Source organism: Alligator mississippiensis, chromosome 6 (assembly GCF_030867095.1).
Source record: "Alligator mississippiensis isolate rAllMis1 chromosome 6, rAllMis1, whole genome shotgun sequence".
Taxonomy (NCBI): domain Eukaryota; kingdom Metazoa; phylum Chordata; order Crocodylia; family Alligatoridae; genus Alligator; species Alligator mississippiensis.
The window spans coordinates 69,804,054-69,821,511 of NC_081829.1; the positions used below are offsets into that span (position 1 = coordinate 69,804,054).

Here is a 17,458-nt window from a genome sequence, read left to right on the forward strand (position 1 = left end):
GCCCGAAGACTGGAAGAAGGCCAACGTGGTGCCTATCTTCAAGAAAGGGAGGAAAGTGGATCCGGCTAACTATAGGCCCATCAGCCTGACTTCTATCCTGGGGAAGATCTTAGAAAAGTTTATTAAGGAGGCTATCCTTAATGGACTGGCCGACGCCAACATCTTAAGGGATAGCCAGCATGGGTTTGTTGCGGGTAGGTCTTGCTTGACCAATCTTATTTCCTTCTACTACCAGGTGACATATCACCTGGACAAGGGAGATGAGATTGATGTCATATATCTTGACTTCAAAAAAGCCTTCGATCTGGTGTCCCATGATTGTCTCTTGGAGAAACTGGCCAATTGTCGCCTTGGGTCCAGCACGATCCACTGGCTGGAAAATTGGCTCTGGGGTCGGACCCAGAGGGTAGTAATTGATGGAAGTCACTCATCGTGGTGTCCTGTGACCAGTGGGGTCCCCCAGGGCTCTGTCCTTGGACCCATACTGTTCAACATCTTCATTAATGATGTGGACACTGGAGTCAGAAGCGGACTGGCCAAGTTCGCCGATGACACCAAACTTTGGGGCAAAGCATCCACACCAGAAGACAGGCGGATGATCCAGGCAGACCTGGACAGGCTCAGCAAGTGGGCGGATGAGAATCTGATGGTGTTCAACACCGATAAATGCAAGGTTCTCCACCTTGGGGAAAAAAAACCCGCAGCATCCTTATAGGCTTGGCAGTGCTATGTTGGTTAGCACTATGGAAGAAAGAGACTTGGGGGTCATCATTGACCACAAGATGAACATGAGCCTGCAATGCGATGCTGCGGCTAGTAAAGCGACCAAAACGCTGGCTTGCATCCATAGATGCTTCTCAAGCAAATCCCGAGATGTCATTCTCCCCCTGTACTTGGCCTTAGTGAGGCTGCAGCTGGAGTACTGCGTCCAGTTTTGGGCTCCACAATTCAAAAAGGATGTGGAGAAGCTTGAGAGTCCAGAGAAGATCCACGTGCATGATCAGAGATCAGGAAAACAGGTGACAGGCTGAGAGCTGTGGGACTCTTTAGCCTGGAAAAGCGCAGGCTCAGGGGTGATCTGATGGCCACCTACAAGTTTATCAGGGGTGACCACCAGTATCTAGGGGAACGTTTGTTCACCAGAGCGCCCCAAGGGATGATGAGGACGAATGGTCACAAACTACTACAAGATCGTTTCAGGCTGGACATAAGGAAGAATTTCTTTACTGTCCGAGCCCCCAAGGTCTGGAACAGCCTGCCACCGGAGGTTGTTCAAGCGCCTTCATTGAACACCTTCAAGATGAAACTGGATGCTTATCTTGCTGGGATCCTATGACCCCAGCTGACGTCCTGCCCTTTGGGCGGGGGGCTGGACTCGATGATCTTCCGAGGTCTCTTCCAGCCCTAATGCCTATGAAACCTATGAAACTCCCCTCTCCCTGTGGTCACGGTCCCTTAGGGCCTCACTGACAAGCCTCCTGGGCTTGTCAAAGTCGGCTTTCCTGAAGTCAAGGACTTCCGTGTTGCTGACTGACTTGCCAGCTTTTTGGCGGATGGTGAAGGTGATCAGCTCATGGTCGCTGTCACCCAGCTTCCCATCGATCACTAGGTTGCCGACTAGGTCATCCCCAGTAGCCAGTACCAGGTCGAGCAGCGTTTTGCCTCTCGTTGGCCCACAGACTTCTTGAGTCAGGTAGAGGTCATCCACGTATGAGAGGAAGCTTTGCGACCGCTCAAATTTTGCTGAGCGATCCTCCCACGAGATGTCTGGGTAATTGGAGTCACCCATGACAACCATGGTCCTGGAGCATGCTGCCTCAGCCAGTTCCCGGGCAAACTCCTGGTCAAGCTCAGGACTTTGGGTGGGAGGTCTGTAATAGACTCCCACCATTGTGTCCCCTGTGCCGTGTTCCCCACGGATTTTAACCCAGAGGGTCTCCAGTCGTCCACCCTGGTTGCCAATATCAGCTTGCAGGGACGTGTAGCTTTCCTTAACATAGAGAGCTACACCCCCGCCCCTTTTCTCTACACGATCCCTCCTGTACAGGGTATAGTCATCTATACCCGTGGTCCAGTCATGGGTGGAGTCCCACCAGGTCTCCGTGATCCCTATGACATCATAATTGTTTGCACTGAGCAGGAGGATGAGTTCCTCCTGCTTATTCCCCAAGCTCCTGGCATTAGTGTACAGGCAGGCAAGTGCCCCCTGGGGGCTCCTTCCCTGCCCACAGATTTTACCAGGGCTGGGGCTGGGGTGGGCTCCCTTGAGTGCCGTGATCCGCTGGCTTTGCAAGGATTGCTCAGTGGGCCAGCAGTGGCGGTAGTCCCCCCATCCCCCAGTGGGCTTAGTTTAAAGCCCGGTGAAGCAGGTCAGCCAGTCTGGCTGAGAAGAGCCTCCTCCCTAGGGGAGAGAGGTGGAGGCCATCTCTTCCCAGCAGCTCGCTGCCTCTCTCACCAAAGAGCGGGCTGTGGTCATGAAAGCCAAAGCCTTCCCGACGACACCAGCGCTGCAGTCTTTGGTTGACCACGTAGATACTCCTCTTCCTCCTCAGCCCATAGCCTGAGACTAGGAGGATTGATGAGAACACCACCTGTGCCCCCAGACCCTTTAGCCCCGCTCCCAAATCCCTGTAGCGCCTCATGACCCGGCTGGGAGCACTCTGAGCTGTGTCATTGGTGCCCACATGAATAAGGAGCATGGGATAGTGGTCTGTGGGTTTGAGGAGTTTTGGGATCATCTCTGCAATGTCCTGGATGCGGGCCCCCCGGAAGCAGCAGACTTGCCGGGCTAAGGGGTCGGGGTGGCAGATTGCCCCCTCAGTCCCCCTCAGGAGGGAGTCTCCCACAACAAACACCTTACGTTTTGTCTTGGGGAGAGCAGAGGCAGTAGCTGCAGTTGGGTCCATGTTGCCTGCGGGAGCCGGCAATTCAGCAGGCTCTGCTGGAGCAGCAAGAGGTGCGTACCTGTTGCTCAGTTCTGGCGGGGGAGGGGCCTTGGTGCGGCAGGCCTTAGGTCCCTTGACCACCTTGGTCCATCCCCCTGACTGGACAGAATGGGAGGTCCTGGAGTCCTCCCTTGTCCTGGAGGGAGACTGTGGTCTACCCTCCGCCTCCCGGGGGAGAAGGGCCTGGCAGTAGGAGTCTATCTCCTGCTCGCAGCCCCTGATGGCACGCAGTCTGTGGACTGTGGCCTGGAGCTCCTCCAGCTGGCGCGCCAGAGACCCCAAAAGGGAGCAGACCCCACAAGGGGAGGTCACCATGCTCCCAGGCCCCAGAGCCTGAAAAAGGGGCAGGCAGCCCCCGCAGCCGAGAGCCAGGGGTTCCATCTGCGTGGAGCCTGGAACCAGGGGCTCCGTCTGGGTGGCCATCTCTGAGGTGCTAGAAGGGGGGGCTGTGGAGCCCGAGGGGACCCGAGTGGTGCGGCGCGTGCCCATCCATGTCATGCCTCTGGAGGCTGGCTATGGCTGGGACTGTCTACCCTGGGGGGTGCGCTGGCAGGGTCCTGGACCCTCCCGTATGCCCTCCTGTGCAAACTCCGCGCTAACTCACGCGCCGGCAGAGAAGTGCGCCTGTTTGCACAGCCTGTTCACGTGGCTCCGGTCGCATGGCTCCCTGGGGGGCTGGGCAAAGTAGGGGCCTGGGCGGGGCTTGACCCAGCCCGGCTCCACTCAGCCGCCTCCTATCACTCACTAAGGGTTAGCCCTCTCTCTCCACGGGCCCCGCTTACCTCTGGCTGTGCTGGAGACTTTTCTTTTCAAGCTGTTGGAGCCAATTCCTTTCATGGACTTTAATGACTTGGTGGAGACAGCACCACCACTTGTTCTGATCATTTGCCAAGGTTTCCCATTGGCCAGGATCAATTCCAAATGCCTTCATATCTTCTTTGCATGTGTCTTTATAGCAAAGCTTGGGGTGTCCTATTGTTCTCCCCAATAGTTCCTCATATAGCATGTCCTTGGGTATATGTCCATCTTCCAATCTGCTCTGATGGCCTAGCCAGCACAGTCATCTTTGTCTGAGTAGGACTGTCACACTTGGTAAATTTGCCCTTTTATAGAACCTCTGCGTTGGTAACTTTATCTTGCCATTTGATGTTGAATATGCGGTGTAAGCTTGGAAGCTGTTAAACCTTTTCTCTTCGTGTGCATAAGTTATCCATGTTTTCCCACCATGGAGAGTGCTGAGTATGCAAGCCTTGTACACTAGCATTTTGGTCTTGATGGTAATCTTTGAGTTGCTCCATGATCCCTTAGTTAGTCTGCTGAAGGTGGTTACCGCCTTTCCAATGTGAACATTAAGTTCTTCATCCAGTGAGAGGTTTGTGGTCACTAGAACCTAGGTATCTTAACTTTTGGATTACTTCTAGCTGGCTCTCATTAAGGGTGACTGATGGATCTTGTGGAACTCCCTGTCCTAGCACAACTGTTTTCTTTATGCTGATAGTGAGAGCAAATGCCCAACAAGCTCTTAACAGGCGATCCATGAGTTATTGTAGTAGATCTTCCTCGTGGGCTATAAGGGCAGCATCATCAGTGAACAGAAGCTCCCTGATAAGCACTTTTCTAACTGTAGTCTTTGCCTTGAGTCATGATAGGTTGAAGAGTTTACCATCTGATCTTGTGTGAAGGTACACTCCACCTTCCATATCTTTAAACGTGCTTAAAATTCAGAAGTACTGAGAAGAAGATTCCAAAGAGCATAGGGGCAAGAAACCATCCTTACTTCACTCTGCTTTGCATCTCAGAGCTGTCTGATGTGGACCCATCAAACTGAACAGTTGTTTTCATGTTGTCGTGGAAGGAATGTGTAAGACTTAGCAGGATTGGTGAGCATCCTATCTTTTCTAGGACTGCAAATAGGATTGCTCTGCTGACAGTATCTGATGCTTTGGTTAAATCCACAAAGGCAACGTACAATGGTCAGTTTTGCTCTCTGCACTTTTCTTGAAGTTGATGCAGGGAAAAATATCATGCCTATGGTTGATCTTCTGGCCCTGAATCTGCACTGAGATTCAGGGTAGACACAACTCACCAGCTGTTGTAGGTGCACCAAGATGACCCTTGTAAAAGCTTTTCCTGCTATATTTAGTCGTGAGATACCTCTTTAGTTGTTGCATTCACCCTTATCTCCCTTATTTTTATACGAAGTGACAATGTTTGTTTCATGCATGTCTTGTGGTACCTCACCCTCTTCAGCATTTGAGCAGCAGCTGATGAAGATATGGTAGTAGGCTTTCTTTCCCACACTTGAGAATTCCATCTTTTCCAGGAGCCTTGCCACTTGATAATGAATCAGTGGCCTTGGTTAGCTCTTCTACAGTGGGCTCCACGTCTAACTCTGGCATGACCTGTAGAGTTGGTATTTGGTCCAGTGATTCGCTGGTGATGTTTCTTTTTTGTAAGTATAGCTCTGAGTAGTGTTCAACCCAATGAGACATCTGCTTGCTTCTATCTGTAATGGCTTCACCGCTCTGTGATTTGAGAGGAGCAACTTTGTTGACAGTAGGGCCTAGAGCTTTCTTCAGACCATCATATATGACTTTTAGGTTTCCTGTGTCTCAGGTTGTCTGCATCTCTTCACAGAGCTTAGTCCAGTACTGATTTGCACAATGCCTGGTTGCTCTCTGTGACAAGGGGCAAGCTAGGGGTCAGGTCCCATGCTGGCCTGCCCATCTGTCTTTATGGGGCAGTCCACCCTGTCTCTCCTGCCACAACTTTGGTGTTCCCATAAACAGATGGTAAATATGGGAGACTGTCCATTACATGCCCCGATGCCAGGGGGCAATATCTGTGGCTCTGACCTTGCCTACACCATAGCCCAGGCTTCACAGATGGCATCCACATGATATTCTTAACTCACACCATCACTAGTGCTCCAGGGTCTCACAGGGACTCTCACTCCCTCCTCTCCGCACCGCCTCCCCCCCCCACCCCCCCCAGCAGCAGGTCATTGTGTTCAACTACAGGTCTTACTTTCGACCTATACTCAGCCTCCTTGTGGTAGAGGACTTATCAGGGTCAGGACTTGCCCCCTATCTCTGACTGAGCCCCCTTACTTGGCCTCTGGCCCAAACTATGGCCTAAGGCATCCGAAGACATACCTTGGCCTACTCCCCTCACATGGGGTTCCTATCATGCCCTCTCTAGGGCCCCTGCACCACACCCCACCCTGAGGTCTGCTCATCATCTTCCCAATCAACTACTCACAGGACTGGGCCTTGCGCTGCTTTTCAAGCTTAGTCCCAGTTTGGCCCTGCTCAACGTGCTCCTTCAGGCCTACTCCCATTCAGCCCTACTCTGTGCGTGGCCACACAACTCTGCCCTCTTCCCTTGGGCCTCATTACACTGCCTTCTCTCAGGGCCTCGGGGGGACCACCCCCATAGTCTCAGGTGGCACTCCATTTGCCATGCCTGGCCCCACTGCACTCACTCCCAGGGGTCTTACACCCCTCTTATGGGCTCAGGTGGCCACAGCCATGCCTGGCCCCCCTCCTGCCTCCAAAGCCCACCCAAAGATGGGGGCTGAGGTTAAGGCACACCTCCTTGCCTTTCACTGGGAGGTAACTGGCCTGGCATTTCCTGGGGACTCCAATGCCACCAGGAGCCCCACCAGGCCACCCTTCCCTGGCAGGGTGCAGTTTTAGGTCATGCCCAGGACTAAGAGCCTCTAGTTCCTACCTGCTAGAAGTTCCATGCAGCTCAGCCAGGTGATGTTTCTGCCTGGGCTAGCAGCAGCAAACTGCTATGTTTATATAGGCAGCCAGTGTTCTAAAATGGCTGCCACAACCAAGCGCCTGCTGGCTTTCTGACTCAGCCCTTAAAGTGGCAGGCACTGCAAGTGCACTGCCACACTCTCTGTACCTCATTTTTTCCATGTTAAAGTCTTGCTTTGGTGTTCACTGTTTTCTTCTTGTTGTGTTCCAGATAGGCTGTGTTCTTGATGTTGATAAGAAGTAATAGTTCTTCTACATTTTCTTTCAACCAGTCCTTATTGGATGGTCTGTATTCCCCAAATGTAGCTTTAGCTGTTTCATAGATTGCAGTTCTTAAACCTTCCCAAATTTCCTCTGCCTTCTCTGGTAGTGACTTTCCAAGCATGCTGAATTCAAAAGTCCTCACAAACTTTCCTCACTTCCTCTGGTTCATGGTGTTAGTAGTATTGATTTTGGGCTTGCTCCTAGGTTTTGTTCTATATAGTTTCTTGGTTGTAATCTTCACTTTGCTAATGATTAGGGAGTGGTTCATGTCACAGTCAGCACTGTGGAACGTGTGGGTCTTCTGCACTGAAGGTAAGTCTTTCAACCTAAGAATAACAAGGTCTAGTTGGTATCAGTGGCCTGATCATGGATGTTGCCATGACACTTTGTGACAATCTTTTCCAGCAAAATATGAATTGGTAATGCATAGTTGGTTTTGGGCACAGAATTCAAGAAGTCATTAGCTGTTTTCATTCATCTTAATGATGCCAAATTGTCCTAGGCAATCTGGCCATGAGTTGTTGCCTGTGCCGACTCTTGCACTGAAGTCTCCAAGGAGGAATAATCACTCAGTTGATGGTATCACTTTGATGACTTGGTGCAGTGTTGTAAAATGTATTCTTTTTCTCAGGCCTGGAGCTGATAATGTTCACAGAACTGATGATCATCTGAAGTCTAAGTGATATGAAGTGCTCTGACCTCCCAATGGGTGTTTCTATAAGCTTTACCAACTTGTTACTCACGGCAAAACTGACATCATGCAGACAATTTTCTTAAGCGCTTTTACCCTTCCAAAAGAAGGTATAAACGTCTTCTTGGATAGAACCAGCATCTGAAAGTCTTGTTTCCTGGAGCACTGCAATATCAACATTGAGTTTGTATAGCTCAGGATTAATCCAGACTGACTTCCGTTTGCTGCTCATGTACTGTAGGTAGTCATCATCTGTCAAGCCAGGCCACATGGTCCTGATGTTCCAGCTTCCAAGCCGGAAAGTTCTTGGTTTTTTCTTTTTGCCAGGTGCGAGGTTTCCCTCTGCTTTTCAGCTTCTAGCCTAGTCCCAGGCACTCAATGAGGCAGAAAGACTGCGGCGGGGCAGCACCTCACTGTCTGGGGGCTGCCCAGTATTATGGTGGGAGGTAGCTGACAAGTGGAACATGATGATTCCTCCCACTGTTGAAGGTGACCCATGGTGCCCTCTATACCAATCAAGTGAGAGCTTCTAACCTGTAACTGCCACCTTCTGTGTTGTGTCCACGATGCCAGCAAGGATAGAGTATTCTCTCTGTGTGTTGTGGCTGCAATAGCCTGAGCAGTTGATCTGGAGATGCTGCTTTGCCCCTGTATTAGTGTCTCCCTCAGCTTTACTGGTTTGTTCCAAAGGAAGGATGGAAGTCAATATGTTTGGAACCAGCTACAATGCAGGAGTTGCCAGTACAGACAAGGTTTTCCATCTGCCTGCCTTTCAGGGCTCCACCCCTAGATTGGTTGCCAGCTATGGCGGCAGAGCCCAATCTTCCCTGTCTGGATACCACTGGCAAAATCAGAGTGGTTAAGCTCATCCACTTTTTGATGGCATTTCCTCCATCAAGGATTCCACTACCCTCCTCAGATACTCATCCTCCCAAAGCCATTGGCACTTCCTGAGGTTGCCAGGTTAATTAACCACCAGCCAGCACTCGGCATTGACCAATACACATGAACACCATGTGCCCCCAGAGGCTGGGGAGGCACGGCAAGCTCCCGCAGGTGGTGATAGCACTGTTGGCAGTGGGAGCATGGTGGCAGCGAGCAGGGAGCTCCTGCAGGCAGCTGTGGTGCCGTTGGCGGCAGGGGAGGTGGCAAACGCTGACCAGTGGTCTGCAACCACCCACAAACACTGCCGGTAGCATCGGCAGCAGCCAGGAGCAATTGGGGACTGCCCACAGACACTGCTGGCAGTGTCAGCGGTGACGGGAGGTGGTGAACAGCCACCACCCGCAGATGCCACCAGCAGTGTTGGCAGCACCGCCAAGCTCAGGGGATGCACATGCACCCATGTGCACCCCCTATTGGCTGTCACCAATGCCAGTACAGATTGTGAACCAACAGCAAATAAACATAACCAACTTCTATGGGTATTCTGGGTAAAGTATTCTGAGGTTACTGGTTCTGCATATTTGGAAGGATCTAAACAAAGTAAAGTTTTTAGGCAGATGTTCCTAGAAAGATTATTTTAAAGGTTATTTCATAAGAAGAAAAATCCTCAGCTGCTCTAATAATCAAGATATTTAATTACTAGGCCTAATCAATATCTTTGAGTAAACTTGTTTTCATTACAGGTATCTTTCCTGACTTTTTCCTAGGTAGCCTGTAAAATTTCAAAAATAGAAGGCTAAGAGATTTCAGATGTAGCACCATTTTCTTACACCTAAGAATGTATTTTCAGTTTCAAAATCGGGTTGTCGTGGAAGACTGAAGAATGTGTTAGACTTTATGGTTGAAGAATATAATTTTTTTAGACAAGAAACTTAATGTAAGGTGTCAGGAAAGAAGCTCAATCCAAGCTTCTTATAAGGGAATGTTGACAACTAAGATTTCAGACAGTGGGCGTGTCTACACATTCATTAATGCAGGTTTTCTAATGTGCATTAAATTTAGTACCTCTAATGTGAGGTACTAAATAAACTCACATTAGGCTGCCCTACTGCACAGTAGGAAAAGCACATGGTCTTTTAGTTGTGCTTAATGTGCAGTAGCCTATTTTTACTGGGTATTAGCATGGTTTTTGATGTGACGCTTTAATGCACAGTAAACTGGGCTACTGTGCTTTAATGCCCATGTGTAGACACGCCCAGTATGCCCAGCCACATCAAGCTTGCTTTCCATTCTTAGGGTAGCCAGAGAAACTTAAGCTGTTTATGCTTTAAAGGCCCCTCCAGTCTTTCTGGTGCTTATAGCTGCTTCTTCCTCAAGTAAGCAACATTTTATCTTCTGTTAAGTGCTATTGAAAGAGTTTGACTTTAACCATGACTGGAGATTCTTTGTTCCAGCATAGCAGCCTAAATCATCAGGGCAGTGTCTCCTGGTTTTGTGTAACTTTGATTAATTATTCATCTCTTCACTAAAAATAGAGACAATTTTGCTACTTCTGACTGGCACAGCACTAGCTGCAATTCAGTTGAATGTTGCCATAAATACTGAAAGAAACGTGCATTTCACATACTTGTAGAATAGGAATAGAAATGTGTCAAGTGGCTGCCTTGCATGGGAATGGAAACCTTAAACATGCCTAACCTTTGGGTGCTGTTTCTTCCTGTTTTTTCTTTTCTTCTTCGATAAGTTTCATCCTTTCATCGTACACGTCCGCACGTGTTTTCCATTGTACCCTATTGTTTTGAAGACCGGCAAGCATAGGTGTAATTTCCTTGTGAAACCTTGAAAATTCCTAAACAAACAATTTTTGAATAAGTAAATTACCTATTTATAACGCATCATGTTTTTAAAGTTTAAAAATGGATGAATAAAATATTATTAATAGGTGTAACAACCCTGCAACCCATTTGTGCTTTCACTTTTCTGTAGTTCCTGACATTTCAGCATGTGGCACATATAGTGAGAGATTTGTTTTGCTTTATGTGCTATGCACATGCTTCATTGGTATATGTCTAACTAGATGTATTTTCTACTGCATGGAAAAGCTTAAATGCAGTTGCAGTACTTACTGGGTGCATCTACAGGTGCCATTAAGGTAACATTATAAACTCCGGCATAGTTTGTGTCAGAGTTTAGCATGGCACCTTAACGGAACGTGTAGATGATCAAACTTCTCTGGTCCACAGCTCATGCGCAAGTGCTGCTCTCAGGACCGCAGCAGTTTGAGCTGGGGTGGAGCAGCTCCGGACTGGCAGGGAGCTGTGGGGTCAGCTCTGGACCCCAGGAGGTGGCAGCGGAGAGGCTGGTTTGGGGCACTGCATGTGGAACCCTGTGGTTAGGCAGCAGGCAGGCATCTGACCTCCTGCTGCCTGGGCTGACTGGTCGCAGTGTACATCCTGGTCAGCATTTACACATGCATTTAGGCACAGTTATTTTCACTGCAGTAAGATAGTAGACAGTGCCAAAAATCAGTTTGCTGCAGCTTAATTGCATCACACGTGTAGACTGTCATGCTTTACACTACAGCAAATTAGTCTACTGCACAGTTAAGCAGTATAGATGCACCCATTGGCTACATCCAGATGAGCACAGCTGTGCGTTATGTGGTACTGCAGACCCATCTGTGGTGCCACATACCGCAACATTTAGGTGTTCTCCATGCTGCAAGGTAGCAGTGCAGTGGGGTTTTTTTACCCTGGGATCTCCACGTAGAAAAAGCGATGCAGCACATGGTGGAGGGGGGACATGGATAGTGTGCACCGCCCAGAACCGAAGCCTGGCCAGCTGGAGCTGCACTCCGGCTGCCAATCAGACTCCAAGTGGCAGGATTGCCATGGCTGCAGCTCCCCGAGGCTCCCAAAACCCCAGGTAAGGTTGCTGGGGCAGCACAGTTGCTGGCCCCAGCCTCCCCTACCCCACTTGGGGTAACCTGCTGCACACTAAAGGGCATGTGGTACAGGTGTTCCTCCAGGACACAAACATCCACACTTGTGTAGACACAGCCATTGGTACCATTCCATGACTGGTAGCATATTCTGTCATGTTACTAGTGGGCGTCTATCAAAAACACCAAGTTGGTATACTAATACCTCAGTGTATCAAACTAATACATGCTAAATTATGTGCTGTAAATTATTAATTCTTTCCTACTCCTTCCCCTGTCCTTAACCACTTTCCCAGTCTGGCTTTATTCCTGTTTAGAATAACTGTCCTGATATCTTGAGACTTGTACATTTACCTGTTGGGGTTACTTTATTCCATCTAATTCTTTTACCTGACCTGTTGGAAGAGCCTTAGCCGTATGGTGCAGTAACTGAAGCAACTATAGTGCCTTTCAGATGATGCAGACTACTTCAGGACTCCTACTCCCTTTGCTAATTAGGACATTATTTTAATTAATTCCATATATATCCGCATGTTCTGTCTTCACATTAGATGGGTTTGTGTAAATCAGACAGCAGTTAACTCAAACTTTTAAGGTACTGAGCAACTGCTAGGAGATGCTGAGCCTCTCAGATTCCATTGAAGTGTTCATTGGAGCTTGAGGGTGCTCACAAACTCCAGCACTTGCAAGAGCAAAATCTTCTATGCATGAAAAGCTTAAAATTATGGCCCTTATAATAGTAGCTAGTCAAAGAATATGACAGCCCAGCTAATATCCAGAATATTTTAATCAAACCTGCTCTTTGACCTTTTTGTCATTCAGAACCTTACCAAGAAAGAATAAAAATTGTTTTCCTTACCTTGTATACAAATGTACATACAAAATCAATGAAACCAACTTGAAGCTTGGGTAGTTCATCTGCTTTGTTTCTGTCCATCATAGGCTAGAAGAGAATATCAGCATTTACATTACGCGTTTTGACTTAATAATACAATTATTTTAACTGACCAGCCTGGCTTCAGTAGTTATCACATACAGAATGTAATACAGCTTATAATATCAAAAAAAACTTACAATTGGCTGTTGCTGCAGCACATTTCGCTCTAGATCACCTTGCTCCCAGAATTCATTTGCAACCATGAGGGCAACCTGAGAATGCAAATATGCTGGGTTACTGACATTGTAATAGTAAACAGTACATGTTTAGAACAAAGCTGGAATTCATTCAAGTTTTTTTAGAAGCTATTGAATGAAAATGAAAATTAATTGAAATCTAGTGCAAGTTATTTTAAATACATCATTAAAAAAAACCTAATTTCCTTACAAAGTATCAATCTTAGAGTATTACTGGTCTCTCAGACAGGAGAGAGATTCATCCAATAACATAGATCTGTCAGACAGACAGAAAAAAATAAAATCCTATTATCTTAATTATTTTTAACTGAATTGTCTATCTTGTTGCTACAATGCTTATACTTTTGTTTGTGCAGCTGATTAAGGTATCAACTGAAGCAAATTACCCAAGATTGAAAGAAAATATTTAAAGAAGCACTCTTCACATTCTAGGTTTTGGAATATCAAGTTTCTAGAAGCAAAGAGTACTAGTAGTGTGTGTAAACTAGTAGATGAGTGCTTTTGGCAACCTATTAAGCTGCTTAAATACTGGTGCCAGCTCCCCTCCTGCAAGTGTTTTTGCTAACCATACAATATGCTTAAAAATGATTGGTAGGAAGAGAGAATACCACATTTTATATATTGCAGAGGTGTAAACATGAAGCTGATCTGCACATTTTTTCAACAGATTGGAAAGGCAAGTTACAGAGCACGTACTCTACATTTGTGAGGCTTTTGCTAGTAAATCATATCTGCCATTTTGATGGCACTTGGGGGCTGATTGTTGAAAGCGGCATCCACATAATGTTCCAAAGAAATAGTGCCAGCATCATAAAATCTCCTAATAATTTGTAAGGCACATTACATTAATTCCTTTGAGCCTCCTGCAGTGGTCTCCCAATGACATCTTAATAAAACAGCCATTTATGGGTTAATGGATGTCCATGAGCCAGACCGTCTCACAAAGATCCACACTACCTGCTTACCTATTTACCTTCACCTCTGGCTATTAGTGGATTTCCTGACCATTAAACTCTTAACTTGCTTGGATGCCTTTTGGGAAATACACAGGGTTTTATTCTTTGCTTGAAAGATGTGTTACTGTGAATTAATGTAGAATATCTTCAATACCAGCAGAATCTTAAAAGGACTCAAATTCTATACTTAGAATAGCTCAAAGAAATACCCTAAGAGATCAGCTGTGATAAAGCCATAATGCCTGTAGGAATATACATTATTTAAACACTGGCAACATTTCTAAATACTGATGTAGAAAACTAGGCACTCAAAGCATTTCATATTATAGAATCTACTTTAGAGTGCTTTGGTTGTACTGAAATAGAGCAAGGATTTTCTATTGTCTGTGTGCTTAAAGTTTGATTTATGACCTACCAAATTAGTTCAAATCACGTAATTGAAAACCTGCCATTAGAAATTGTCAGAAGGAAAACAAGGATTTGGTAACAAAAATAAGAGCATGCAACAGAGAACCTCATTTTAAGGAAACTTTGTACTAACTACAATGTCATATTGAATGAAATAGTTTGAATGTTTGTAATAGTTGCCCATTAGCCAGTTTCAGGAAGAAGACAAGATTTATCTTCTTATTTAGGCCATTGTTTTGGTCTATGTGCGGAAGGTCCTGACTTCGCTCAAAGTCTTAACTCTTGAATTTTATCTTTAGAGGCCTTTAACAAAGAGAACCTAAAAATGACCCTTAAGCAAATATCCCAAATTCCGAGAGATCAAACCCTAGGGCCTTTTGACAAGATTGGAAATAAAAAATCAATTCAGTGATATGGAAATTCCTCAAAGTAATTAAAATGGTCAACAAAAGAAACTAATTACCAAGCAAAAGAATCTGTTAAGAAAGATCCGAGCCCAAATTTGGGAGTATTGACAGGTTTGGGTAGGAGGGGCCTAAGATGGCAACTCACTCAATAAAAACTGTAACCTACTGTCCCAATTTGGAGGTAACCTCACTTGCAGAACAACGAAGGAAGAATCGCAAGTGTAGGCCGGATCAGACTGATCACCTGAACCACCCTCTCCATGAACACGAATCTCTTAGTTCACGCTGAAGCTGCAGAGCGCTCAAAGGGGACTTAGTCCTATCACTGCTGAGGCCACTTCATTGAATCGTATTGCTGAGGCGAGCCCATTGAACCGTACTACTGAGGCCAACCCATTAAATTGCACTGCTGAGGAATGAAACCATATTTAGGTGTTTGGCTTCTCAGAATTCTAGGATTGTAAGTATATTATGAAAAATAATAGCATTGATTCAAATTTAACTTTTAGTTGTAATTGTAGTTGTTTTTGTATTACTAATTTTTATAGCATTGTTTGGGAAGGAAGTGCATTTGGAGCATTGTTTCTGATATATGTAATTATTGTGTTCTTAATGTTTGTGGTATTTCTTAAAGCTAAGCAGTGTTATATGCGTAGCAAAGAATTTTAAAATAAAATTGTGTTGTATGAATTAAGTGTGTAATCATTGTGAAATCATGCAATCAACTAACTACTCCCCCAGCCAGTGCATCAAACGAATCAGTAAATTGTGTGGGATTTTCTCTATTCCATAACCCACTAGAGACATACAAATGTGTGGATTTCTCCTGACTGTTTCACAAGTAGGAGGGTGGTGCCACTGGATACCCTTTGGCAGGGCTTGCCTAAACCTTGGATTATTTTCATCTGGCCTTACTACCAGAAAATGGTTTCCAGTTCTCAGGGATCATTTATAGACTTTCTGGTTTATATTTAAGTATCTATAGATTTGCAATATACAATTAGTTGTTTTGAATAATGTTCACAATGAGACAGATAGAAATACAATTTTATGTACATGGAATAAAAATAGTTTATATGCTTATACAGTATTCTTGAAAATACTTACCTCGCTTTGCACCTCCCAAGGCTTGGTTATAGCAGACAAGTCACATCCAGTCATCATCATGGCCCTTTCAGGAAACAGAAACAAATGTCAGAATGAAGAAGGAAATAAGGGGTCAATTTTTATTAATTTATTTACTGTGAATTTTTAGGTACTTAAATATTTAGATATGTGCTTAAAGGCATATAAAAAAAAGTCTTTCAGGTTCCCACTAATTCCAGATTGGTTGGGTGTCTAATAGGTACTTAAAGCCATTTTTAAAAAAAATGCCTTTAAACACCAATTAGACACCCAACCAATATAGAATTAGTGGGAACCTGAAAATCCTAAAAAATACACCTAGATAACTTATTGAAAAAAGAGTAAAATATTAAGTACATACATAATAACTTCTTTTTTGGTTGGGTCAATAGATATGTATTTTATTGCCTCCTCCTCTGTTTCCATTTTTTCAACTGCATCCACAATCTTCTGAAATATAGTCCTTTTCCTGTAAAAACATGTAGATACTTCATATATATGAAGTATTGGTAGACAAATATGTTTGAGCTGTTACCAAAAATGGTATTTCATATGTTAATGATTTCCTAAACGAGCAGATTTGTTTTGCTTGTGATCTAAATCCCACTGAATTAAATTAAAGACAGTATTTTATTGACTTCAATATACTTAGCTTTTCTATAACACACAGTTTTTGCCATAGATTCTCACTGTGCAATACATATATATATGTGTTGCATTTCATTGTGAAAAGCATCAGGTTTCTCAAATCTGTATATTTAAATTATCTTGTGATATTTTTGTTTCTTGGATATTATCTAAATATTACTGGGCTTATATATCTTCATTCTCAATTGTTTCTTTAAAGTAATGAACTGGAAAATATTGAAATGATTATCATTTATATAAACTGTTTGAAGTAACATGCTGTGTAATTTTCATGAGAGGTGTTATAGAGACATTTCTGTCTCATCCCCTGTGGTTAGAGATTTTACCTCACTGGAAAAAGTAGTAATATACATGAAACATTCTAATGTAATTAGAAATTGCATTTACTCTTCATTATAAAAAGTGCATTATATATGGATAATTGACTTTCCTATGATCTACTAGCTCTAACAGGTCAAAAGTCCTTTAGACCGCTAAAGAAAAAAAGATCGTGACTTCTAGAAAAATGTAGCTGCTGTTAGGGTTTCATCCAGCATCCGTTTTAGTAAATTGAAATTTTTCTCTTGAATGCAATGGGTGCTAAATCAGCTTAGTGTGGTAGTAAACACACAAATTTTTCATACATTTTACACTGGAAACTTTTAATGTTTCTGGTTTCTTTTTTATCAGTTTAGTTTCCATGCCATAAGTCATACCATATTGAATTTTGTGACAGCATTTTGACAACGTTAGTATGAGTGATTCTAATAGGGTACCTGGAATATCAAACCACGCCCATGCCCACACCTTTACGATTGGTCTTACAATATCAATGTTTTAATGTTGTTTAATGCATTGCATGCTTGGCAAAAGAGAGTGCATTTGAATGGCCAAATTAATGTACAGTAAAAGCTCCGTTAACCGGCACCTTACAAGCTGGCACGTTCTGTTACCCGGCATGCTGGCTTGTAAGGTAAAACGAAACCGGAAGTGCCCACCATGGCACTTCAGCTTTCTCTGAGCCCCAACAGCCCAGGGCATAGCAGGCTGCACGGGGCCGCCTCCCTGTCCCTCAGGGCCTTCAGGAGGGGTAACGATGCCCCGGACGCGGCAGGAGAAATAGTGGCCCAAACAGGCAAAGATGCCTATTCAGGCTGCTCAGTTAAACGGCATATTTTGTTATCCGGCACCCCGCATTCCCAATGGGTGCTGGATAACAAAGCTTTTACTGTATTCTAACATCAGTACGGGACATGAGGGAAAATTCATGATTCATGTCTTGACATAAAAAATATATTTTGCTATTTA

General features: G+C 45.0%; 2 protein-coding genes across 2 annotated transcripts in view; one reads left to right on the forward strand and one right to left on the reverse strand.

Annotated features, from left to right (window-relative positions):
• The window catches only part of LOC102566353 (protein FRA10AC1), a 103,377-nt gene that overhangs the window by 66,638 nt on the left and 19,281 nt on the right, over nucleotides 1-17,458 (forward strand). The window lies entirely within an intron of this gene.
• Nucleotides 10,171-17,458, reverse strand: part of PDE6C (phosphodiesterase 6C) — a 38,609-nt gene continuing 31,321 nt past the window's right edge. Inside the window, exons 17-21 of the mRNA XM_019484244.2 lie at nucleotides 15,885-15,992; nucleotides 15,506-15,569; nucleotides 12,568-12,642; nucleotides 12,353-12,436; nucleotides 10,171-10,401 (exon numbers count right to left, since the gene is read on the reverse strand). Coding sequence (XP_019339789.1) covers nucleotides 10,246-10,401; nucleotides 12,353-12,436; nucleotides 12,568-12,642; nucleotides 15,506-15,569; nucleotides 15,885-15,992 — 487 coding nt within the window. The 3' untranslated portion in view covers nucleotides 10,171-10,245. The remainder of the gene's footprint in view (nucleotides 10,402-12,352; nucleotides 12,437-12,567; nucleotides 12,643-15,505; nucleotides 15,570-15,884; nucleotides 15,993-17,458) is intronic.